Source organism: Carcharhinus amblyrhynchos, chromosome 1 (assembly GCF_965287045.1).
Source record: "Carcharhinus amblyrhynchos chromosome 1, sCarAmb.v2.hapA, whole genome shotgun sequence".
Lineage (NCBI taxonomy): Eukaryota > Metazoa > Chordata > Chondrichthyes > Carcharhiniformes > Carcharhinidae > Carcharhinus > Carcharhinus amblyrhynchos.
This window is the reverse complement of record NC_137324.1, coordinates 14,289,668-14,315,268: the sequence shown is the minus strand read 5'-3', so window position 1 is coordinate 14,315,268 and position 25,601 is coordinate 14,289,668. Positions and strand designations below refer to the sequence as shown.

The 25,601-nt window shown below is 45.9% G+C and overlaps 1 protein-coding gene across 1 annotated transcript in view; it reads left to right on the top strand.

Moving 5' to 3' along the window:
• Positions 1-710: 710 nt before the first annotated feature.
• Positions 711-25,601, top strand: part of LOC145348959 (5-hydroxytryptamine receptor 7-like) — a 53,064-nt gene continuing 28,173 nt past the window's right edge. The window contains exon 1 of the mRNA XM_080197106.1: positions 711-1,216. Coding sequence (XP_080053232.1) covers positions 711-1,216 — 506 coding nt within the window. The remainder of the gene's footprint in view (positions 1,217-25,601) is intronic.

Below are 25,601 nucleotides of genomic sequence, written 5' to 3'. Positions count from 1 at the left end.
CAAATCAACAAAATTAAGGAGGCGGGGTGGGGGGGAACCTTTTATTTTCACAAGAGTTTTTTTCGCAGTGAAATGAGTTGCAAAGTGAGAGGTGAAATGTGTTTGAGAAGTGGCAACTTTTCCTGTCCAGAAGATTGGTTTCCTTAAGAGGGCTGGTCTATGTGTGTGTATATATATATATGTATATATATTGATGGTGTTGAGTGGGCTGTAACTGTTTGTGATCGGACACACTCAAAAGGCGGCTGGGTTCTGTCATATCCACGTATACATAATGTGTGTGTGTGTATGTGTCTGGTAGTACAGAGCGCTGAGCGGCTTCACCGGAGTTTTAACAGAGGAGGGTTATTGTCTCAATGCTCTTAAGCGTTTACAAAGAGAGGGGAAGGTGGCAACGACACTTTAAATTCTCTCCATGGTTTTTGCACGGTTGGATTTCAGGACCCCCCAGTGGTGTTCAAAGGAGGGGGGGGAAAGGCGGTGGTGGGGTTTTTTTGTGAGGGGAGTGCCCTGTGAGTGAGTGGGTGTCTGTGTGTGTGTCTCTCTCTCTCTCTCTGATACACTGAGACTGGGTCAAGGCAGGAAGTGGGGATGAATGGGGGAAGCAGGGCGAGTTGAGGAGATGAGTCCCAAAGCGCCCCTGGGGGACACTGGGGCTTGAATGGACCTGCTGACCAGCGCTGCCTCCCCATGCTGCACAGACCCTCAGCATGGTCGTCCACGCCGAGCCCATCTCGCTCAGCCAGCGCTCCCTGGATCACGCCGAGAGCCTCCGCCGCTGGCAGGAGCTTCCCCTGTCGCCGTTCCCCAGCCACGGGCTGTACCCCGCCCTGGAGCCAGAGGCTGAGGCAGCCAGCGCCAACGCCAGCAACTCCACCGACTGCGGCGAGGAGATCCTGCTGTACGGCGAGGTGGAGAAAGTTATCATCGGCGTGGTGCTCTCCATCATCACGCTGTGGACCATCGCGGGCAACTCGCTGGTCATCATCTCGGTCTGCATCGTCAAGAAGCTCCGGCAGCCCTCCAACTACCTGGTGGTGTCCCTGGCTGCCGCAGACCTCTCGGTGGCTCTGGCCGTCATGCCCTTTGTCATCATCACCGACCTGGTCGGCGGAGAGTGGCTCTTTGGCAAAGTTTTCTGTAATGTTTTCATCGCCATGGATGTAATGTGCTGCACCGCTTCAATAATGACCTTGTGTGTGATCAGCGTCGACAGGTGAGATAACACACACATACATCTGATTAATGTATATATACCCTTATATATACCTCCTTTTATATACCTCCTTGTGTATATATATCCCTTACATATTCAGACACAGCATAGGCAGATGAGTTCCGTGACGATAACACACACATATATCTGATTAATGTACATACACCCTTATATATACCTCCTTTTATATACCTCCTTATATATGTATATATATCCCCTTATATATTCACAGACACACAGCATAGGCAGATGAGTTCCGTGACGATAACACACACATATATCTGATTAATGTACATACACCCTTATATATACCTCCTTTTATATACCTCCTTATATATGTATATATATCCCCTTATATATTCACAGACACACAGCATAGGCAGATGAGTTCCGTGACGATAACACACACATATATCTGATTAATGTATATATACCCTAATATATACTCCCTTTTATATACCTCCTTGTATATATATCCCTTACGTATTCACAGACACAGCATAGGCAGATGAGTTCCGTGACGATAACACACACATATATCTGATTAATGTATATATACCCTGATATATACTCCCTTTTATATACCTCCTTGTATATACATCCCTTACATATTCACAGACACAGCATAGGCAGATGAGTTCCGTGACGATAACACACACATATATCTGATTAATGTATATATACCCTAATATATACTCCCTTTTATATACCTCCTTGTATATATATATATATATATATGTATCCCCTTATATATTCACAGACACACAGCTTAGGCAGATGAGTTCCATGACAATAACACACACATACATCTGATTAATGTATATATACCCTTATATATACCCCCTTATATATATCCCCTTATATATTCACAGCCACACAGCATAGGCAGATGAGTTCATTGACAATAACATATACTGATCTGTATAATGTGTATATACCCATATAACCCTTTATATACCCTTATATATACACTCTTATATATACCCCTTTATATATACCCCCTTTATATATATACCCCTATATATGTCCTCACAATGACGATGATACACACAAAGATCTGTAAAAGGTATACACACACACACACACAGATATATCTGTTTTCACACACACACACAGATATATCTGTTTTCACACACACACACAGATATATCTATGTTCACAGGCACACACACACACACACACACATACACAAATATATCTATGTTCACAGGCACACACACACACACATACACAGATATATCTATGTTCACAGGCACACACACATACATCCCCCCCCGTCTGACGGGCAACATGACAGCTCAGTGACTATCACTGTTTGCTGTGCAGATACATGGATTTGGGCCGGTGTCTGCGGGAGTTTGCACATTCTCCCCGTGATTGCGTGGGTTTTCTCCGGGTGCTCTGGTTTCCTCCCACACCCCAAAAACGTGCTCTTAGGCTGATTGGTGTAACAAATTGTCCCTAAATTAGTCTTCCCTCAATCTTCCCCAATAGGTGTAGACAAAGGTCATGGGTAGAGGAGGGCACTCATAATGTCAAAATGGCGGCGCGGGCTCGTTGGGTCAAAGGGCCTGTTTCCCGTGCTGTGTTGTGTTGTTCTTTATATATCTGTTTTCACAAGCACACAGATATAACTACGTACACACACACACACACACACACACACACACACACACACACACACACACACACACACACACACACACACACACACACACACACACACAGTAGATCTTGGCCAGTCACAGAGTTATAACCTTCCTTAAGACTGAGTGAGCACACTTTCTACACTGTCAATCCCAACTTCGTTTATTTAACAGAAAATGCTGGAAAATCCCACCAGGTCTGACAGCTTCTGTGGAGAGAGAATAGAGCTAACATTTTGAGTCTAAATGATCCTTCATCAGAGCATCAGATTCCAGCATCCATGGTTGCTTTTATCCATTTAATTAATACCTTTAAATGATCCCCCCCGCTGCTGCTTCAGCCAAGCCCTGGGCCGCAAGAGGAATATTTCCTGACCAGAGATGTGGTCAAGGCTTTGAATTCAGGGATGGTTTTAGAGATGGGGGATGAGGTGAAAGGGAGAGGGGAGGGGTGCAAACTACGAGAGGAACGTGGCCCTCACTCCCTCCATATACTGAATCTCAGCAGCTGACTGTTGTTGGTGTAGGTGCAGCCACCACTTCAGTCTCTCACAACAACCCTGCACTGAACTCCATCTAAATCAGCTCCTGTTTCATTCTGGTATGCTCCACACTGGCTTATCATTATAGAGTACATCAGACTGTATGTAAGATTTTATATGAATATATGTCTGAGGGTATATGTGAGCATATATATATATAAGAATATGAAGGTGTAATCTGAGAATATATATGAGAGTATATACAGGGTATATGTGAGAGTATATAAAGATATATATTGGATTATATATGTGTGTATATATGAGAGTATATATATAAAAACATATATCAGAGTATATATGGGTATAAAATAGTTTAGAAGGGTATATAAGAATATATATGAAGGCATATGTAAGAGTATAAATAAAGGTATATATGAGCACCAAAGGATATATATTAGATATATATATATATATGCATGCATATATTGTAATATACATCTGAGGGTATATGTGAGAATATGTATCTGAGGGTATATGTGAGAATATATATTTGAGGGTATATGTGAGAGTATATATATATGAAGGTATATATGAGCATATATGAGGGGTTATATCAGAATATATATATAAGAGATCACAGAGAACTGGGAAAGTGAGTGGAAATCATCTTTCTAATAATCTGTATACATCCTGCATATGTTATTTGAAATAATCCGGAACTGGGAACAGTTACCTTCAAACAGAAAAAAAAACCTTTTTCTCAATAGCCAAATATTTCACTTCCACTTTTACCATCTGAATAAAGCAGTGAGCAATTTCAGTATAATATTGCACAACATAGCACACAAGACCAAGTGCTGGGAATTGGGATTAGAGTAGATAGGTCCTCGCTGGCTGGCTGGCACAGGCGTGATGGGTGGAAGGGCCTTTTTTTTTACTGTGCCTCTAATGATTGTTGGAGTATGGGCTGGACTCTGTGAAACGGGGTTCAGCTCCTCACATGCTGGTGTGAACCCAGGAACCATCAGGCCCAAACTCATCAAGTGGCTTGTTCACTGTTGCCTGATGCACTCTGTTGCTATGACAGTAACCACCGTACAACAAAAAAAAAACATTCAGTTCCTTTAAATGTCACACTTATGGTTTCAAATCTGTTTTTTTGAGGTGTCAGCCATGATTCAGTCGACACCACTCTCTCACTTCTGAGCCAGGGAGTTCTGGGGGGCTCAAGGCCCATTTCAGACACTTGAGTGCACAGTGCCGATTGTCATCTCAGCACAGAACTGCTGCACTGTCCGCGGGGATGAGATCAGGGTCAAATTCCATCTGCCAATTATCTGCCCATTTGACCACTCCATTTATATCTTCCTGTAACCTAAAAATCTCATTGTTAACCACCCATCCAATCTTCATGTCATCTGCAATATTACTAATCCCACCCCCCACATCTATGTTGTTTAATATAAATGATGAATACCAGTCAAATATTTTTGTACTGAGTTCACTGTTGTAATGTAGGAGGCAATTTGCAGATGACAATCAGCCAAGTGTGCCAGAATTTTACCACCTCGCCCACCTGAGACTTGTAAGATCCCACCCGAGGCCAACAGAGAATGCCGTTCTGCCGGCCTCGCCCTCCTCGATTTTGGGGTGGGTAGTAAAATTCGGCCGTGATGTTGGTCAAGGGAGACATATTGACCAGACACTAGGAATAGTGCGCCTGAGAGAGCACAGCAGACCCTAGTTTAATGCCTCATTCCAAGTGCAAAAAGTGTGAGATGACTCACTTTGGAAAGACTAATTTGACAAGAAAGTATTCAATGAATGGTAGGACACTCGGAAGTTCTGTGGAACAAAGGGACCTTGGCATGTTTGTCGACAGATCTCTGAAGGCGGAAGGGCATATTAGTAGGGTGGTGTGGGACATTTGTGGGACATGGGTGTCACTGGCTGACCAGCATTTATTACCCATCCCTTGTTGCCCTTATTCTGAGGGCAGTTGAGAGTCAACCACATTGCTGTGACTCTGGAGTCACATGTAGGCCAGACCAGGTAAGGACAGCAGATTTCCTTCCCTGAAGGGTATTAGTGAACCAGATGGGTTTTTTCCTACAATCCACAATGGTTTCATGGTCATCAGTAGATTCTAAATTCTGGGTACTTTTTATTGCATTCAAATTCCACCATCTGTCATGGCGGGATTCGAACCCAGGTCATAAGAACATAAGAACATAAATAGGAGCAGGAGTAGGCCATCTAGTCCTTCGAGCCTGCCCCACCATTCAATAAGATCATGGCTGATCTGAAGTGGATCAGTTCCACTTTCCCGCCTGCTCCCCATAACCCTTAATTCCCTTATCTATCAGAAATCTAACTACCCGTGACTGAAACATATTCAACGAGGTAGCCTCCACCACTTCACTGGGCAGAGAATTCCAGAGATTCACCACCCTCTGAATGAAGAATCTCCTCAACTCTGTTCTAAACTGCGCCCCCTTTATTTTGAGGCTGTGCCCTCGAGTTCTGGTTTTCTTTCTACGTGGAAAGAATCTCTCTACCTCTACCCCATCTAGCTCCTTCATTATCTTGTAAGTCTCTATAAGATCCCCCCTCAGCCTTCTAAACTCAGGTCCAATCTATTTAATCTCTCCTCATAAGCTAACCCCCTCATCTCCGGTATCAGCCTGGTGAACCTTCTGTGTACTCCCTCCAAGGCCAATATATCCTTTTGCAAATAAGGGGACCAAAACTGCAAACAGTACTCTGGGTGCGGCCTCACCAGTGCCTTGTACAGTTACAGCAAGACTTCCCTGCTTTTATATTCTATCCCCCTCACGATAAAGGCCAAATCCCCCTCATGATAAAGGCCAAAACCCCCTCGCGACAAAGGCCTAAACCCCCTTGTGATAAAGGTCTCAGAACATTAGCTGAGTTTTTGCATTAGTAGTCTAGTGATGATACCACTAGTCCATCACCTAGTGGGACACTTGCCTTTATCAATGAGACATAGATTACAAAAGCTGGGAAGACATGCTGGAGTTGTATAAGACTTTGGTGAAACCACAGCTGGAATACTGCGTGCAGTTCTGGTCGCCACACTATAGCAAGGATGTGACTGCACTGGAAGGGGTGCAGAGGAGATTCACCAGGATGCTGCCTGGGATGGAACATTTAAATTATGAAGAGGTGTTGGGTAGGCTTGGCTTGTTTTTGTTGGAGCAGCAAAGACAGAGGATTGACCTGATTGAGGTGTACAAGATTATGAGGGGCATGGACAGAGTGGGCAAGGAGCAGCTGTTCTCCTTAGTTGAAGAGTCAGTCACGAGGGAGCATGGGTTGAAGGTGAGAGGCCGGAGGTTTTAGAGGGGATGTGAAGAAAAACCTTTCTACCCAGAAGGTCTGGAATGCAGTGCCTGGTAGAGGCAGGTTGCCTCATATAGTTTAAAAAGTATCTGGATGAGCACTTGGCACATCATAACATTCAGGGCTATGGGCCAAGTGCTGGCAGATGGGATTAGGTGGGAGGTCAGGAGATTTGATGTGCTGAATGAAGGGCCTGTTCTGCACTCTGTGATTTTATGATTCTATGGTTGTAAAGCATTTTGGAATGTCCTGTGAAAGTACACAAAAAAAGAATTGCATTTATATAGCGCCTTTTCTCAACCTCAGGGTATCCCAAAGTGCTTTAGATGAAATGAAGTATTTTTAAAGTGGCAATGACCAGCTAATCCGTATTTGATGATGATTGAGGAATAACACTCCCGCTCCTCTTTGGGAACCTTTGCCATCCACCTGAAAGTGCGGACGGTTCTCGGCGAAATGTTTTAGCTAAGCACCCAGTGCCTCTGACATTGTGTCGTCTCTTCAGTATTGCACTGGAGTGGCAGTCTGGATGTTTGTATTCAAGTTTTAGGAGTGGGAATTGCACAACTTTGACGTGAGAGAGCTACCTACTGAGCTACAGCTGACACATTTATTTCCAGTAAATTTGCCCTATTCTGTTTTCTTCACTGCATTTTATCAATTTGTTCAATTAAATTGAACCCGGCCTTGGGTCACTGTCCGTGTGGAGTCTGCACATTCTCCCCGTGTCAGTGTGGGTTTCCTCCAGGAGCTCAGGTTTCCTCCCACAGTCCGAAGATATGCAGATTAGGTTGGTTTACTTCATAGTACCAATTAGTGTAAGGGTATTAGTGGGGTGAATCCATGGAGTTTCGGGGATAGGGACTGGGTATGTTCCTGTCAGAGAGTGAGTGCAGACTTGATGGGCTGAATGGCCTATTCCTCTAGTGTAGGAATCTATGATTATAAATTTGTGAGCCTGATAGTATTTGTGTGTCAGATAACACTGCACCACTAATGTTATAAAACGTTGTACATCCTGGCCACCTCTTGTATGGGCAGCATGGTGGCACAGTGGTTAGCATTGCTGCTTCATAGTACCAGGAACCCGGGTTCAATTTCCAGCTTGGGTCACTATCTGTGCCGAGTCTGCATATACTTTCTGTGTCTGCGTGGGTTTCCTCCGAGTGCTCCGGTTTTCTCCCACAGTCCGAAAGACATGCTGGTTGGGTACACTGGCCAAGCTAACTTCTCCCTCAGTGTACCCGAACAGGCGCCGGAGTGTGGCGACTCGGGCATTTTCGCCGTAACTTCATTGCAGAGTTAATGTAAGCTTGCTTGTGACACTAGTAAACTAACCTAAACCAAACTACCGTGCACATAAGCATAGCCCAGAGAATAATCTGAGAATGACAGCTAGACCAGGAGTCAAAACAAGAGATGAAAAAGGACTCATGACTAGTGGATGTCTCAAAGCGCTCTACAGCCAATGAATGACTTTGTTTGAAGTTTAGTTGCCATTCAAATGCAGAGAACCTGGCTTCCCATTCTGCGTGGAGCAAACTCTGACAAACAACAACGGCCAGGCAATCTATCTTTTGTGATAAAATGCTGGAAAATCTCAGTAAGCCTGACAGCATCTGTGGAGCGAGAATAGAGCCCACATTTTGCGTGTGGATGACCCATCATCAGAGCTGCCAATGCTTAGTCTGGTCATCCTGACTTGAGACGTTAAGTCTATTCCCTCTCCACAGATGCTGTTGGACCAGCTGAGATTTTCCAGCATTTTGGAGTAGGTGCAGAGGAGATGTCAGGGGTAAGTTTTTCACTCAGAGGGTGGTGAGTGAGTGGAATCGGCTGCCATCGGTGGTGGTGGAGGCGAACTCGTTGGGGTCTTTTAAGAGATTTCTGGACGAGTACATGGGATTTAATGGGATTGAGGGTTATAGATAGGCCTGGTAGGTATGGATATGATCGGCGCAACTTGTGGGCCTGTTTGTGCTGTAGTGTTCTATGTTCTATTTCTTTTTGTTTCAGATTCCAGCATCCACTGTATTTTGTCTTTACCTTAGTTTGATTATGATGTTGTTTGAGGGATAAGTATTGGAAAGGACATTGGGGATAACTCCCTTGCCATTCTTCAGATGAGTGACTTACCTGATGAAGGAGCAGTGCTCCAAAATCTCATGATTCCAAATAAACCTGTTGGACTTTAACCTGGTGTTGTGAGACTTCTTACTGTGCCCACCCGAGTCCAACGCCGGCGTCTCCACTTCATGGCTATTCTTCAAAACAATTGCCATGAGACCTTTCACATCTGCTGGAGAAGGCATGGGGGCATCTCATCGGAAAGATGGCACCTCTGGCAGTGCAGCACTCCCTCAATACTTCACTTGGAGTGGCCAGCCATTTCAGTTCAAAGGGTAGTGGAGTGCTCAACTCCAAAAAAGTTCCAGATACGAGGGCAATTTAAATTTCCATGGTTTACATGGATTGATTTTTCCAATGTGAGGAAATCAGAGGATGTGGAACTGAGGTGGATAAATCATGGAATCCCTACAGTGCAGAAGGAGGCCATTCAGCCCATCGAGTCTGCACCGACCCAGGCCCTATTCCTGCAACCCCACATATTTACCCTGCTAATCCCTGGGGTGTGGAGAGTCTGCAGAAAGATCTAGATAGGCTGGGCGAATGGGCCAGGAACTGGCAAATGGAATTTAATGTTGGCAAGTGCAAGGTGGTCCACTTTGGTAGGAATAATGGTAGGAAGGACTACTACTTACGTGGCGAGAAACTGCAGCAGGCGACGGTGCAGAGGGACCTCGGGGTCCTTGTGCGTGAGTCGCAAAAACCCAGCCTGCAGGTGCAGCAGGTGGTCAGGAAGGCGAATGGGATGCTGACCTTCATGGCGAGGGGGATTGAATATAAAAGTAGGGAGGTCTTGCTGCAGCTGTATAGGGCATTGGTGAGGCCGCAGCTGGAGTACTGTGTGCAGTTTTGGTCGCCGCACCTGCGCAAGGATATTTTGGCCTTGGAGGGAGTGCAGAGGTTTACTAGGCTGATGCCGGAGTTGAGGGGGTTGAGCTATGAGGAGAGGCTGAATAAACTAGGCTTGTACTCGTTAGAGTTTAGAAGAATGAGGGGAGATCTCATTGAGACGTATAAGATGATGAATGGGATGGATAGGATAGAGGTGGAGAGACTCTTCCCGCTCAGAAAGGATAGTAGGACTAAGGGGCACAGCCTCAAGATAAAGGGGGGGTGGTTTAGAACGGAGTTGAGGAGGAACTTCTTCACTCAAAGGGTGGTGAATCTCTGGAATCCTCTGCCCGTTGAAGTGGTGGAGGCTGCCTCGCTAAGTATTTTTAAGACGCAGGTTGATGGGTTTTTGATAAGAGAGGGGATTAAGGGTTATGGGGAGAAAGCGGGAATGTGGAACTGAGCCACGACAGATCAGCCATGATCTTATTGAATGGCGGGGCAGGCTCGAAGGGCTAGATGGCCTACTCCTGCTCCTATTTCTTATGTTCTTATGTTCTAACTCGCACATCTTGGGAAACCAGAGCACCCGGAGGAAACCCACACAGAGACGGGGAGGGGGGTGGTGGGGAAGGGGGGGGAGTGCAAGTTCCACACAGATAGTGACCCGAATCGAACCCGGGTCTCTGGCACCGTGAGGCCGCAGTGCTGACCACTGTGCCACCCCAGAAATGCAGAAAGTATCGGTCGTCCATCTTCTAACCGAGTGGCAGCCTGACTAGAGGACCCGGTACTGTTTCAGTGCTCCTGATCTGTACAGCTCTGTTCAATAACAGGCTGTGTGCGCATTCACTACTGATTCATTTTGACGGGTAACTCCAGAGACAATTTTTGATGTGACTGGTTTGACTAAGTGTTCGCATGAGTCAAAAAAAAAAGGTTTACATTGTAAATCTCACCATAATATCAGAGGATTATGAGCACAAAGGAAGGCCGTTTACACTAGTTTCTTTGAAAGAGCTATCCAATTAGTCCCACTGCTCTGCTTTTCTTCACACAGCCCGGCAAATCCTTTCCTTTCCTAGAATATATTTAATTCCCTATTGAAAGGTACTAATGAACCGCCTTCTGCCACCCTCTCACCCAACGCATTCCAGATCATAACAATTCCTCATTAAGATTCTCACTGCCCCTCCGGCTCCTGCGACAATTATCTTTAGACTTTATCCTGTTGTACTGACTCCCCCCCAACCCGTCTCACCCACCCACCACAAGTGAAAACAATCGCAACACCCAAAAATGAAAGCCAAATACCGCAGCCGCTGGCAATCTGAAATAAAATCGGACAATGCTGTGATTGGGGAGGCGATGGCCAAGCTGTACTATTGCTAGATTATTAATCCAGAAACTCAGCTAATGTTCTGGGGACCCAGGTTCGAATCCCACCACGGCAGAAGGTGGAATTAAGAATCTACTGATGACCATGAAACCATGGTCGGAAAAACCCATGTGGTTCACTAATACCCTTTTAGGGAAGGAAATCTGCCGTGCTTATCCCGTCTGGCCTCTGGAGACAGAGCAATGTGGTTGAATCTCAACTGCCCTCCGAAGGAAACTAGGGATGGGCAATAAATGCTGGCCAGCCAGCGATGGCCATGTCCAATAAGTGAATAAAAAATTTTTAAAAAACTACTCAGCAATTCTGGCATCTTCTGAAGAAGAGTCAGATTCAACTCGAAATGTTTGCCGGAATTCTACCTTCCGGACAACGGAAATTGACCTTGGGTGGGAATTTCTGGTCTTGCTCAAGTGAGGTAGTAAAATCGCACCTGTTAACCCTGGGTGGGATTTTCCAGCCACGCTGGAAAATTCTGGCCTGAAGTCAGTGGGCCTTTAAGTGGTCGCCAAATTTTCTGTCCCGCCCACTACGATTCCCGGGGATGGTGGGGAACCTCTGTTTCTCTCTCCGTGGCTGCTGCTGGATCGCTCCAGCACTTTCTGCTTTTGTAACAAGCATGGCCTGATTTTGAACGTTTCTTCTTTGTTCTAAGGAGAAGAATCCGAGCTTCTCTGATCTGTCCGAAGTCCCTCATCCCCGATATAATTCTGGTGAATCTCGTGAGCAACAGTATCTCTTTAAAGGGAATGGTTTACAATTGCTATATGGATTCAAATCAAGTGGTTACAAAGAGATGTGGTTATCTTGGATTAAGCTTTTCTAGCAATTGTTTAAACCTGTTTCTTTATGAGGAAAGCAATCATTAAACATTTGCATCTGTGAGAGCCCAGTTCTTCTGGGGAGGCGATGGTGCAGTGATAATCTCATTGGGCTAGTGACCCATGGGTCTTGGATTCACAATCTTACTGTGGCAGATGGCAAAATTTCAATTCAATTAAAATCTGGAATTAAAAGTCCAATAATGAATAGAATGAAATGTCAATTAAACCGTTGTTGATTGTTGTAAAACCCCATCTGATTCACTTTAGGGAAGGAACTCTGCTGTCCTTATCTGATCTGGCCTACTCGTGACTCTGAAATGGAGGGCAATAAATAGACCATAGAATCCCCACAGTGCAGACAGAGGCCCTTCAGCCCATTGTGGGACACTAAAGGGCCATCTATCTAACCTGCACATCTTTAGACTGTAGGAGGAAACGCGTGCAGACGTGTGGAGAACATACAAACTCCAAATGCTGGCCCACATCCTGTGGATGAGTAAAAACAAAACCTCAAGAGTGTTGAGCTTGCAGTCCTACAGTGCGTGAGGTTGATTGCAACAAACCTGCTTGTTTGAGATCTTGCTATAATTGTGAGAATCCAATTTATCCTTCAGAAGGCTGCTAGCCCCTTCTGGATCTAATCTGCATGTGACACTCTGGTTGACTCTAATGTCGGAATTATACCGCTCCACCTGCCACAGGAATTGGAGCGGGCAAGGGGAAGGTCTGTTGGCCTCAGGCAGGATTTTCCAGTCTCAGGCCAAGCAATCCGGCCCTTAGTGGCCTGTAAGCATCTCAGGAATGGACAATTATAGAATCCCTCAGTTCAAAATGAGGCCATTTGGCCCATCGAGTCTGCACCGACCACAATCCCACCTAGGCTATAAACCCGTAACCCTACACATTTACCCTGCCAATCCTCCTGACAACTAGGGTCAATTAGGCATGGCCAATCCACCTAACCTGCACATCGTTGGACTGTGGGAGGAAACCCACGCAGACACAGGGAGAACATGCAGATTCCACACAGACAGTGACATGAGGCCGGAATCGAACCTGGGTCCCTGCATTGTGAGGCAGCAGTGCTAACCACTGTGCCACTGTGCTGCTGCCTTATCTGTGTTTGCCACATTGCCATGATAAAGAAATGAGGACAGTTGTTGCTGCATCTTTTGACAAACTGTCTTTGTGGAGTTGTTGCCCAACTGGAATCAATTTGGTTCATGGTCACTTGTCCATGGCTTGATGTTGCCTCTTTGCCAATTTCCTTCAATTGAATTTGCCCTGTTAACACCCAGAACAAGGAGACAACATTATCAAATGCACAGAGTTTGACCATTTAGGAATAAGACGAAGGACAGTTTGTTTTTTACACAGTGGGTTGCGGGAATCTGGGCCTCTCTTCCCTCATTGGGCCATGAATGCTCAGGCCAATATAGATCTTCATCACATTTTGAGTTGCGTGCTCCCTGGTTCGGTGGTGCTTCTGCAGTGAGCTCCAGGCATCACCTGGCATTGCCAGTCCTGGACGACCACCCGTGTCCTACCCATGGTGGTCGAGCTGTCTCACGTTGCTGTTCTCAGCAACTCCTGCCAACCACCTCCTTCAAGGATAATATCCAACTCTCTGAATTCTTATTTGCAAATGTGGTTGGTAAAGTTTTATGCGTAAGTGAATCAAACAAGCTGGATAATGGAGCTGTGTTTCTGTGACTGGCCTCACTCGCTCCTGACCAGTCCCTGGAGAGGACTGCTGAGAAATGTAAACACATAAGGTTTAGGTAAAAACCGGACTGGATTTGGTGGTGATGCAGGCTATGCCAGTGCCCGCCATGGCTCAGTTGATAATGTTCCCACCTCTGAGGCTGGGGGAGGGGGTGGTTCTGGTTTCAAGTCTGCGTGCGTTTCCTCTGGGTGATCTGGTTTCCTCCCACACTCCAGGGATATTAGGGTTAGGTTGATTAGCCATGCTGAATTGACCCTAGTGTCAGGGGAGGTTAGCAGGGTAAATAGCAGTGGCGAAAAACTGCAGCAGGCGACGGTGCAGAGGGACCTCGGGGTCCTTGTGCATGAGTCGCAAAAACCCAGCTTGCAGGTGCAGCAGGTGGTCAGGAAGGCGAATGGGATGCTGGCCTTCATAGCGAGGGGCATTGAATATAAAAGTAGGGAGGTCTTGCTGCAGCTGTATAGGGCATTGGTGAGGCCGCAGCTGGAGTACTGTGTGCAGTTTTCGGCGCCGCACCTGCGCAAGGATATTTTGGCCCTGGAGGGAGTGCAGAGGAGGTTTACTAGGCTGATACCGGAGTTGAGGGGATTGAGCTATGAGGAGAGGCTGAATAAACTAGGCTTGTACTCATTAGAGTTTAGAAGAATGAGGGGAGATCTCATTGAGACGTATAAGATGATGAATGGGATGGATAGGATAGAGGTGGAGAGACTCTTCCCGCTCAGAAAGGACAGTAGGACTAGGGGGCACAGCCTCAAGATAAAGGGGAGGCGGTTTAGAACGGAGTTGAGGAGGAACTTCTTCACTCAAAGGGTGGTGAATCTCTGGAATTCTCTGCCCGTTGAAGTGGTGGAGGCTGCCTCGCTAAATATTTTTAAGAAGCGGGTTGATGGGTTCTTGATAAGAGAGGGGATTAAGGGTTATGGGGAGAGGGCGGGAAAGTGGAACTGAGCCACAACAGATCAGCCATGATCTTATTGAATGGCGGGGCAGGCTCGAAGGGCTAGATGGCCTACTCCTGCTCCTATTTCTTATGTTCTTATGTTCTTATATGTGGGGTTACGGAATAGGATATAGGTGGATTTGTTGTTGGTGCTGAGGCAGTAGTGGGCTGAATGGCCTCCTTCTGTACTGTAGGATTCTATGATTGTATGAAGTCCCACTCTAGGAATTGCGCACTGAGATCAAGGCTGACACTCCAGTTGTGGTACTGCACCATCAGAGGTTCTGTCTTTCTTTTTATTTTTGATTTGATTTATTATTGTGTTAGTATACAGTGAAAAGTATTGATTGTTGCACGCTATACCAACAAAGCATACTGTACATAGAGAAGGAAACAAGAGAGTGGAGAATGTAGTGTTTCAGTCATAGCTAGAGTGTAAAGAAACTTAATATAATTCAAAAGTTGGAGGGAAGAAGTTGTTCAGTTAGTACATGATCCCAGACTTTTTCCTAACGGACAAAGGTGGAAGAGAGAATATCCGGGATCCTTCATTATGTTGGTTGCTTTGCCAAAGCAGCGGGAAGTGCAGACAGAGTCAATGGGATGGAGCTTTAAATGAGATGTTAATCTGTGTAATAACTCCACTGAGGCGTAAGTCCCATCACCAAGTTACTTTATTTACACCACACATCTGTACACAGCCAGCTCTCCAGTTACTCCCTGCCAAATGCAGGTTGGGTGTCTGACACACCTGCTTTAAATAGGGAGCATGAGGCTCCCTAATTTAACCATCAATTAAGACTCATCAGACAGTTCAGCCAACCTCATTAGCCTGGCTGAAGCAATCACAATCTGAGACCCTGCCTGCCCTCTTGAGTGGACGTAAACAATTACACAGCCTGTCAGAGAACAGTGGGGGAGCTCTCCCTGGTGTCCGGGTCAATATTTATCCCTCAGTCTGCATCACAAAATCAGATTATCCGATCATTGTCACTTCGCTTTGTGTGAGTTTGCTACGCAGTGTTCCCTACTTTGACTGTGCTTCATTGACTATAAAGTGCTTTGAAATGATTGTTGGTTGTGAATGGTAAATGTAAGTAAATGGCAGCAGAGTCAGCCCGTTCACATGTCACCATTTCCCTGAGACTTGGGAGGATTACTGGGAGCTGTGGAGTGAATCTCCTCCCCATGCCTCCTCAGCCACTCTCTCTCCCAACCCCTGCCATAAAGAATCAGCATGGCGAGAAGGCTAAGACAACTGGAAAGGAGAAAAAAGAAATGTTAATTAATAAAAATTGTTGTTGATTTCTTTTAAGAAGCTCCTTAAAACCCAGGTCTTTGGCTAATTCTTTTGGTCACCTCTCCTAATTCACTTCCTAACTGATTCAATGCCAAGTTATCGAATTACTCACCGCTGAGCCTCTTTATTAATTCGAGAGACATCGCTGGCTGGCCAGCATTTGTTCAGAGAGCAGTTGAGAGAACCGTACTGTTTTGGTTCTGGAGTCACATGTAGGCCAGACCAAGTAAGGTCAGCAGATTTCCTTCCCTCAAGAACATGAGTGAACCAGATGGGTTTTTCCGACAATCAACGATGCTTTCAAGGTCATTGGTAGATTCTTAATTCCAGATGTTTTTTATTGAATTCAAATTCCACCATCTGCTGTGGTGGGATTTGAACATTAGCTGAGTTGGAATCCATACAGTACATTCAGCCCATCGAGTCTGCACCAACCACAATCCTACCCAGGCCCAATCCCCATAACACCGCATATTTACCCTGCTAGCCCATCCTGACACTAAGGGGCAATTTAGCATGGCCAATCAGCCTAACCTGCACATCTTTGGACTATGGGATATGGGGATAGGGTAAGAAAATGCAATTGATGTTGAGGATCAGCCATTATCTCACGAAACCATGGAATAGCGACAGCACAGAAGGAGGCCACCGGCTATTGTGTCTGTGTTGGCTGTACAATCTAGTCCCACTCCCCCTGCCTTTTCTCTATCATTTCAGAAATGGTTTCTCTTCAGATGATTATCTCTTCTCTTCTGAATTGCACTGTATCCGTTGTGCCTCCACCATACACTCAGGCATACACTCTAGATCCTAACACCTCGTTGTATAAAAAGTCACCATTACTTCTTTTGCCCTGCGCCCTCTAGTTCTCAATCCTCCTACCAATAGGGACAGTTCCCCCCTATCAACTCTATCTGCACCCCTTATAATTTTGAACATCTCTATCAAATCTCCCCTCACCCTTCTCTCCTCCCAAGGAGAACAGTCCCAACCTCTGCAACCTTTGACTGAAGTTTGTCATCCCAGCAGCTATTTTTGTGAATCTTTTCTGCACTCTCTCCAAAGCCTTCACATTCTTCCCTGTTTTAATTTGATTCATTTGTGGGACATGGGCGTCGGAGCCTGGCCAGCATTTATTGCCCATCCCTAGTTGCCCTAGGGGCAGTTGAGAGTCAACCTCATTGCTGTGGCTCTGGAGTCACATGTAGGCCAGACCAGGTAAGGACAGCAGATTTCCTTCCCTAAAGGACATTAGTGAACCAGATGGGTTTTTCTGACAATTGACAATGGTTTCATGGTCCTCAGTATATACTCAATTCCAGATATTTTTAAGTCAATTCAATTAATTGAATCCCAAGTTGAGAAAGGGGATTTAATAATGGGAAATGGCTGTGGCATTGAACAAGTATTTTGTGTTAGTGGAAGACTCAAATAACATGACAAATCCCACCATAGCAGGATTTGAACTCAGGTCCCCAGAACATCAGTTGAGTTTCTGAATTAATAGTCTAGCAATAATAGCACTGGGCCATTGCCTTCCTGAAATGGGGTGCTCAGAATATAGTTATTTTTCATTCTTTCATGAGATGTGGGCATCGCTGGCTAGGACGTTATTCATTGCCCGTCCCTTATCGCCCTTGAGAAGGTGGTGCTGAACTGTCTTTTTGAATTTCTGCAGTCCATGTGGTGTAGGTACACCCATAGTGCTGTTAAGGAGGGAGTACCAGGATGGTGACCCAGCAACAGTGAAGGACTGGGAATTTCCAAGTCAGGATAGTGAGTGACCTGAAGGGGAACTTGTAGATGGTGGTGTTCCCACGTATCTGCTGCCCTTGTCCTTCCAGCTGGCAGAGGTCACAGGTCTGGAAGATACTGTTGAAGGAATCTTGCTGGGCTGCTGCAGTGCATCTTGTAGATGGTGCGTAATTGGACACAATACTGTAATTCAGACCGAATCAGTGTTTTATAAAGGTTTAACTTTACTTCCTTGGTTTTGCACTCTGTGGCTGGGATTTTACGACCTCACTCGGGTGATTCTGGGGCAGACGTGTGATAGTATCCTGGCCTATTGCTGGAATTTTACTGCCATGCCCATCTGAGGCTCGTAAAATCCCGCCCTAGGCCAACGGAGAATGCCATTCTGCAAGCTTCGCCTGCCCCGATTTTGGAGCAGGCGAGGATTAAAATTCCGGCCTATGTCTCCATTTATAAAGCACGTACATGGGATTTAATAGGATTGAGGGTTATAGGTAGGCCTAGTAGGTGGGGATATGATCAGCGCAACTTGTGGGCCGAAGGGCCTGTTTGTGCTGTGGTGTTCTATGTTCATTTACCTGTCCAGTGGTGTGTGCACACATACCCCCAGGTCATGGGGAGACACTGGTGTAGTGGTAATGTTGCTGAAGTAGTAATCCACAGGCCCAAGTTAATATTCGGCACATAAAAGTTCAAATCCCACCACAGCAGCTGGGGAATTTAGTTTCAGTTCAGCATTGGTCCTGTGTTCTGACACCCCCAACCCCCTCAGGGGCCACAACCCACAATTTGAGTCTTTCTGTGGAAATTCTCTCAGTATCTTTTTTACTCAGCGTGGAAGCTGCTTCCTGTGTGTCCTGCTGCTGCACACCCTCCGCTTTCTCCCCTTCCTGCATTGTCAGGACACGCCGTACTGCTCAGTTCTATCACCTGGCGGTGGAGAAGGTCCCCTGTGGAGGGCGCTCCATGTGGGAGTGCTCCCTTTCTCTGTCAGGGAGTTAATATGGAGGGTGTTGCACGCAACAGTGCCACCAAGCGTAGGTTAAGGTGGGTCACTTACTCCTAGGCCACATGTGTTTTCAATGGGAATCCTTCTACCAGTGGGAACAGTTTCCCCCTATCAACTCTGTCCGTACCCCTTATAGTTTTGAACATCCCTACCAAATCTTCTCTCATCCTTCTCTCCTTCAAGGAGAACAGTCCCAACCTCTGCGAGAGTTGCAGCGTAAGGTGGGGGTGGTGTACTCCTTGATCTGGCTCAAGTGGCCATTAACAGACCCGGGTAGCGAGCGGCCGAGGGTGTCATCTGACCTGACTGTCCTTGATTTGATTGAATTTGATTTGATTTATTATTAACACACGTATTAGCATACAGCGAAAAGTATTGTTTCTTGCGTGCTGCACAGATAAAGCATACTGTACATAGAGAAGGAAAGGGGAGAGTTCAGAATGTGTTACAGTCAAAGCTAGGGGGTAGAGAAAGATCAACTTAATGCCAGGTAAGTCCATTCAAAAGTCTGATGGCAGCAGGGAAGAAGCTGTTTTTAAGTCGGTTGGTACATGACCTCAGACTTTTGTATCTTTTTCCCGACGGAAGAAGGTGGAAGGTGGAAGAAGGTTGTCAAATAGGAGGCAGAGAGTGGGGGTCAATGGGTGCTATTCGGATTGGCGGTTGGTGACTAGTGGGGTGCCCCAGGGGTCGGTGCTGGGGCCTCAGCTATTTACCATTTATATAGATGATCTGGAGGAGGGAACCGAGTGCAGGGTGTCGAAATTTGCTGATGACACCAAGATTGGGGGAAAGGCAAATTGTGCGGAGGGTGTGGAGAGTCTGCAGAAGGATCTAGATAGGCTGGGCGAATGGGCCAGGAAATGGCAAATGGAATTTAATGTTGGCAAGTGTGAGGTGGTCCACTTTGGTAGGAAGAATGGTAGGAAGGACTATTACTTACGTGGCGAAAAACTGCAGCAGGCGACGGTGCAGAGGGACCTCGGGGTCCTTGTGCATGAGTCGCAAAAACCCAGCTTGCAGGTGCAGCAGGTGGTCAGGAAGGCGAATGGGATGCTGGCCTTCATAGTGAGGGGGATTGAATATAAAAGTAGGGAGGTCTTGCTGCAGCTGTATAGGGCATTGGTGAGGCCGCAGCTGGAGTACTGTGTGCAGTTTTGGGCGCCGCACCTGCGCAAGGATATTTTGGCCCTGGAGGGAGTGCAGAGGAGGTTTACTAGGCTGATACCGGAGTTGAGGGGATTGAGCTATGAGGAGAGGCTGAATAAACTAGGCTTGTACTCGTTAGAGTTTAGAAGAATGAGGGGAGATCTCATTGAGACGTATAAGATGATGAATGGGATGGATAGGATAGAGGTGGAGAGACTCTTCCCGCTCAAAAAAGACAGTAGGACTAGGGGGCACAGCCTCAAGATAAAGGGGGGTGGTTTAGAACGGAGTTGAGGAGGAACTTCTTCACTCAAAGGGTGGTGAATCTCTGGAATTCTCTGCCCGTTGAAGTGGTGGAGGCTGCCTCGCTAAATATTTTTAAGACGCGGGTTGATGGGTTTTTGATAAGAGAGGGGATTAAGGGTTATGGGGAGAGGGCGGGAAAGTGGAACTGAGCCACAACAGATCAGCCATGATCTTATTGAATGGCGGGGCAGGCTCGAAGGGCTAGATGGCCTACTCCTGCTCCTATTTCTTATGTTCTTATGTTCTTATGGAAGAGAGGATGTCTGGAGTGCGTGGGGCCCTTAATTATGCTGGCTGCTTTTCTGAGGCAGAGGGAAGAATAGCGGGAAGAATGGATGGGAGGCTGGTTTAAGAACATAAAAACTAGGAGCAGGAGTAGGCCATTTGGCCCCTCGAGCCTGGTCCGCCATTCAGTAAGATCATGGCTGATCTCTTTGTGGACTCCGCTCCACTTACCCGCCCACCCACCATAACCCTTAATTCCTTTCCTGTTCAAAAATTTATCTATCCTTGCCTTAAAAACATTCAACAAGGTAGTCTCAACAACTTCACTGGGCAGGGAATTCCATAGATTCACAACCCTTTGGCTGAAGAAATCCCTCCTCGATTCAGTCCTAAATCTGATTCCCCTTATTTTGAGGCTATTCCCCCTAGTTCTGGTTTCACCCGCCAGTGGAAACAGCTTCCCTGCTTCTATCTTATCTATTCCCTTCATAATTTTTTACGTTTCTATAAGATCTCCCCTCATTCTTCTGAAACCCAATGAGTATAGCCCTAGTCTACTCAGTCTCTCTTTATAAGCCAAACCTCTCAACTCTGGAATCAACCTAGTGAATCTCCTCTGCATCCCTTCCAGTGCCAGTATATCCTTTCTCAGGTAAGGAGACCAAAACTGTACTCAGGCCAGGTGTGGCCTCACCAGCAGCTTATACAGCTGCAACATTATCTTGCTGTTTTTAAACTCCATCCATCTAGCAATGAAGGACAAAATTCCATTTGCCTTCTTAATTACCTGCTGCACCTGCAAACCAACGTTTTGTGATTCTTACACAAGGACACCCAGGTCCCTCTGCACAGCAGCATGCTGCAATTTTTTTACCATTTAAATAATAGTCCATTTTGCTGTTTTTCCTACCAAAATGGATGACCTCACATTTACCAACATTGTCCTCCATCTACCAAACCCTTGCCCACTCACTTAGACTATCTATATCCCTTTGCAGACTTTCAGCGTCCTCTGCACACTTTGCTCTGCCACTCATCTTAATGTCATCTGCAAATTTTGACACACTACACTTGGTCCCCAACTCCAAATCATCTGTGTAAATTGTAAACAATTGCGGTCCCAACACTGAACCCTGAGGCACATTACTAGTCACTGATCGCCAACCAGAGAGACACCCACTTACTCCCACTCTTTGCTTCCTGTTAGTTAACCAATCCTCTATCCATGCTAGTACATTACCTGTACCACAGTGCATCTTTATCTTATGCAGCGGCACTTTGTCAAATGCCTTCTGGCTCCCCATTGTCCACTGTGCATATAATGTTCTCAAAGAATTCCACCAAATTAGTCAAACATGACCTGCCCTTCATAAACCCATGCTGTGTCTTACCATTGGGACAATTTATATCCAGACGTCTTGCTTTTTCTTCCTTGATGATAGATTCAAGCATTTTTCCCACTCCAGAAGTTAAGCTAACCAGCCTGTAGTTACCTGCTCTTTGTCTACCTCCTTTTTTAAACAGTGGCACCACATTTGCCGTTTTCCAATCTGTGGGAACCACCCCAGAGTCCAGTGAATTTTGGTAAATTACCACTAGTGCATTTGCTATTTCTCCTGCCACCTCTTTTAGTACCCTGGGATGCATTCCATCGGGACCAGGAGACTTGTCTACCTTTAGCCCCATTAACTTGCCCAACACTACCTCTTTTGTGATAATGATAGTTTCTCGGTCCTCACCTGCCATAACCTTCCTGTCATCAATTTTTGGTATGTTATTTGTGTCTTCCACTGTGAAGACCGACACAAAATACCTGTTCAATGCCTTAGCCATTTTCTCATTTCCAGTTATTACATCCCCCCTTTTCCTCCTCTAAAGGAATAAAGTTTACCTCAGCCACTCTTTTTCGTTTTACATATTTGTAGAAACTTTTGTTATCTGTTTTTATATTCTGAGCTAGTTTACTCTCATAATCCATCTTACTTCCCTTTATAGATTTTCTTGTGGCTTTCTGTTGACCTCTAAAGATTTCCCAATCCTCTAGTTTCCCATTAATCTTTGCCACTTTGTATGCATTTTCTTTTAGTTTGATACCCTCCTTTGTTTCCCTAGATATCCATGGCGGATTATCTCTTTCTCTACAGTCCTTCCCAATCGCTGGTATATGCTTTTGCTGAGCACTGTGAAAAATAGCTTTGAAAGTCCTCCATGTTCCTCAATTGTCCCACCATAAAGTTTCTGCTCCCAGTCTACCGCAGCCAACTCCTCCCTCATCCCATTGGAGTCCCCTTTGTTCAAGCAGAAGACACTGGTATTGGATTTTACCTTTTCATACTTCATCTGCATTTTAAATTCAACCACACTGTGATTGTTCCTTCCAAGGGGATCATTAATTATTCCGGTGATAGACTGGGCTACATTCACATTCATAGCGCGGTGGCACAGTGGTTAGCACTGCTGCCTCACACTGTCAGGGCCTCGGGTCCGGCCACTGTCTGTGTGGAGTTTGCATTTTCTCTCATGGTTTCCTCCGGGTGTCCGGTTTCCCCCCACAGTCCAAAGACATGCTGGTTAAGTTGATTGACCATGCTAAATTGCACTAGTGTCAGGGGGATTAGCAGTATAAATATATGGAATTATGGGAATAGGCCCTAGGTGGGATTGTGGTTGGTGCAGATTCGAAGGGCTGAATGGCCTCCTTCTGCACTGAAGGGATTCTATGGACCTTTGTAGTTCCTTGCGGTCTTGGACAGAGCAGGAGCCATACCAAGCTGTGATACAACCAGAAAGAATGCTTTCCATGGTGCATCTGTAAAAGTTGGTGAGAGTCGTATGCCAAATTTCCTTCGCCTCCTGAGAAAGTGAAGGTGTTGCCTCCCTCTCCACCATGGCCACGTTCACAGCTGGGTGGCCTCGGGGAGGGAGTATGCGGCGTCCGTCAGTACGCTTGAGGACTAGCGGGGGCTGCGGTGGGTGGGGGTGTTTCATCACCCTCGGGGGGGGCCACATTTCACAAAATTTCCTTTGAAGTTTTGATTTTTTTTCGCTCCAGTACTCCAGCAGGAGCTGTCATCCGGCCTTGTTTAGTTTTCATTATTTGTTTCATTAAAAGAGCATACCCACAAATCCCTCTGATCCTGCACCCTGTTTAGAATTTTATCATTTATTTAATAGTGCCTCGCCTCATTCTTCCTACCAGGAATAGCAGAACAAACACGAGGAGCTGTACAATCCATTCCTGGCCCAATTTCTGATGATCTTATTGCTGAGTATCTTTATCTAACATACAATGAGATGTACCTTCTGGCAGGGATCAATGAAAAGTAACAGAAAGTGGGAGCAGGAAATGAAATGAAACAAAGAAATATCAGATCCGGAGATGAGGGGGTTGGACTATGAAGAGAGACTAAATAGACTGGGTCTGTACTTGTTGGAGTTCAGAAGGATGAGGGGGGATCTTATAGAGACGTATAAGATAATGAAAGGGATGGATAGAGTAGAGATAGAGAGATTCTTCCCACTCAGAAAGGACAGCAGGACTAGAGGGCACAGCCTCAAGATAAGGGGGGGGGCAGTTTAGAACAGAGTTGAGGAGGAACTTCTTCACTCAAAGGGTGGTGAATCTCTGGAATTCTCTGCCCGTTGAAGTGGTGGAGGCTACCTCACTAAATATATTTAAGACATGGGTAGATAGGTTTTTGGTAGGCAAGGGTATTAAGGGTTATGGGGAGAAAGCGGGAAAGTGGAACTGATCCACTTCAGATCAGCCATGATCTTATTGAATGGCGGGGCAGGCTCGAAGGGCTAGATGGCCTACTCCTGCTCCTATTTCTTATGTTCTTATGATCTCCGGCATCCACAGTAACAGGGAACCTTGGATGATGTGTTGACCATACCTGCTCACTTACCCCAAGGACACTGAAGCCCAGTATAGAATCTTACCACTGTCTTCAAACGTTCGTCCATCATAGCATTGAAGTTCTTTATTCCTCAGTTCATTATGTAGCTAAGTCTCGAATAATTGAACCACCGATGCAGACTACTTTCATCTAAGGGGCTAGATGGCCTATTCCTGCTCCTATTTCTTATGTTCTTATTCACTTTCTTGGCCAGATTTCATGGTGTTAAGAATCTGCCCATTTGTTTACTTTCTCTAGACAATAACGGAAATTACACCATTGTTCATTCTTATCAAGGTTAGGGATGTGGTTCTTGATTATTGGAACTCTTTTGAACCTGGTAACAGCATCAGCTTGTCCCAAGTGGATATGGAGGCACACACACATACACACACATACGTATGTACACGCATATAAATACAGACATGCACACACAGACACACACACACAAACACGCACATGCAGACACACAGAGACTTATATGCACACACACACACACACACTCACGCACACACACTAGTACACGCACACACATACACACACACACGTCACAGACACAAACACAGACACACATACAAACACACGCACACACACACACATAGAGACACACACAAACACAGGCACGCACATGCACACACACACACATGCGCACACACACAATCACACACACACACACACGGCACACACAAACACAGACACACACAAACACACACGCACGCACACACATAGAGACACACACAACACAGGCATGCAGATGCACACACACACAGACACACACACACACACACACACACACACATAGAGACACACACAAACACAGGCATGCAGATGCACACACACACAGACACACACACACATACAGACACACACACACACACGACACACGACACAGACACACACGACACACGACACAGACACACACGCACATACAGACACACACACATGACACACGACAGACACACACGCACATACAGACACACACACACACACACGATACACACACAGACACAGACACACACACACACACGAACACACATACTCATATACACTGATCTCTGTGTTGCAATAATCCTTCCGATAGCAGCATTGGAAGGATACCCCTTAATGTACGGGTCTGGCATTTCCACCAGGAGACCAGTAATTTACTGGGTCTCGGGAGGCTGCTGTTTCAGTGTCGGTTTTCTCGGGTCTATTGACTTTTTCTTTGAACCCAGCGGAAAGAGGAGAAATACAACCGATCAGGCTGAGTCCCTGGTTCCGGGGACAGAAAGGAACCCTGTTACCAGAAGGATGTGGTTGCTTTGGAGAGGGTACCGAAGAGGTTTACCAGGGTGTTGCCTGACCCGGAGGGTATTAGCTGTGAGGAAAGGTTGGATAAATTAGGTTTGTTCTCACTGGAACGAC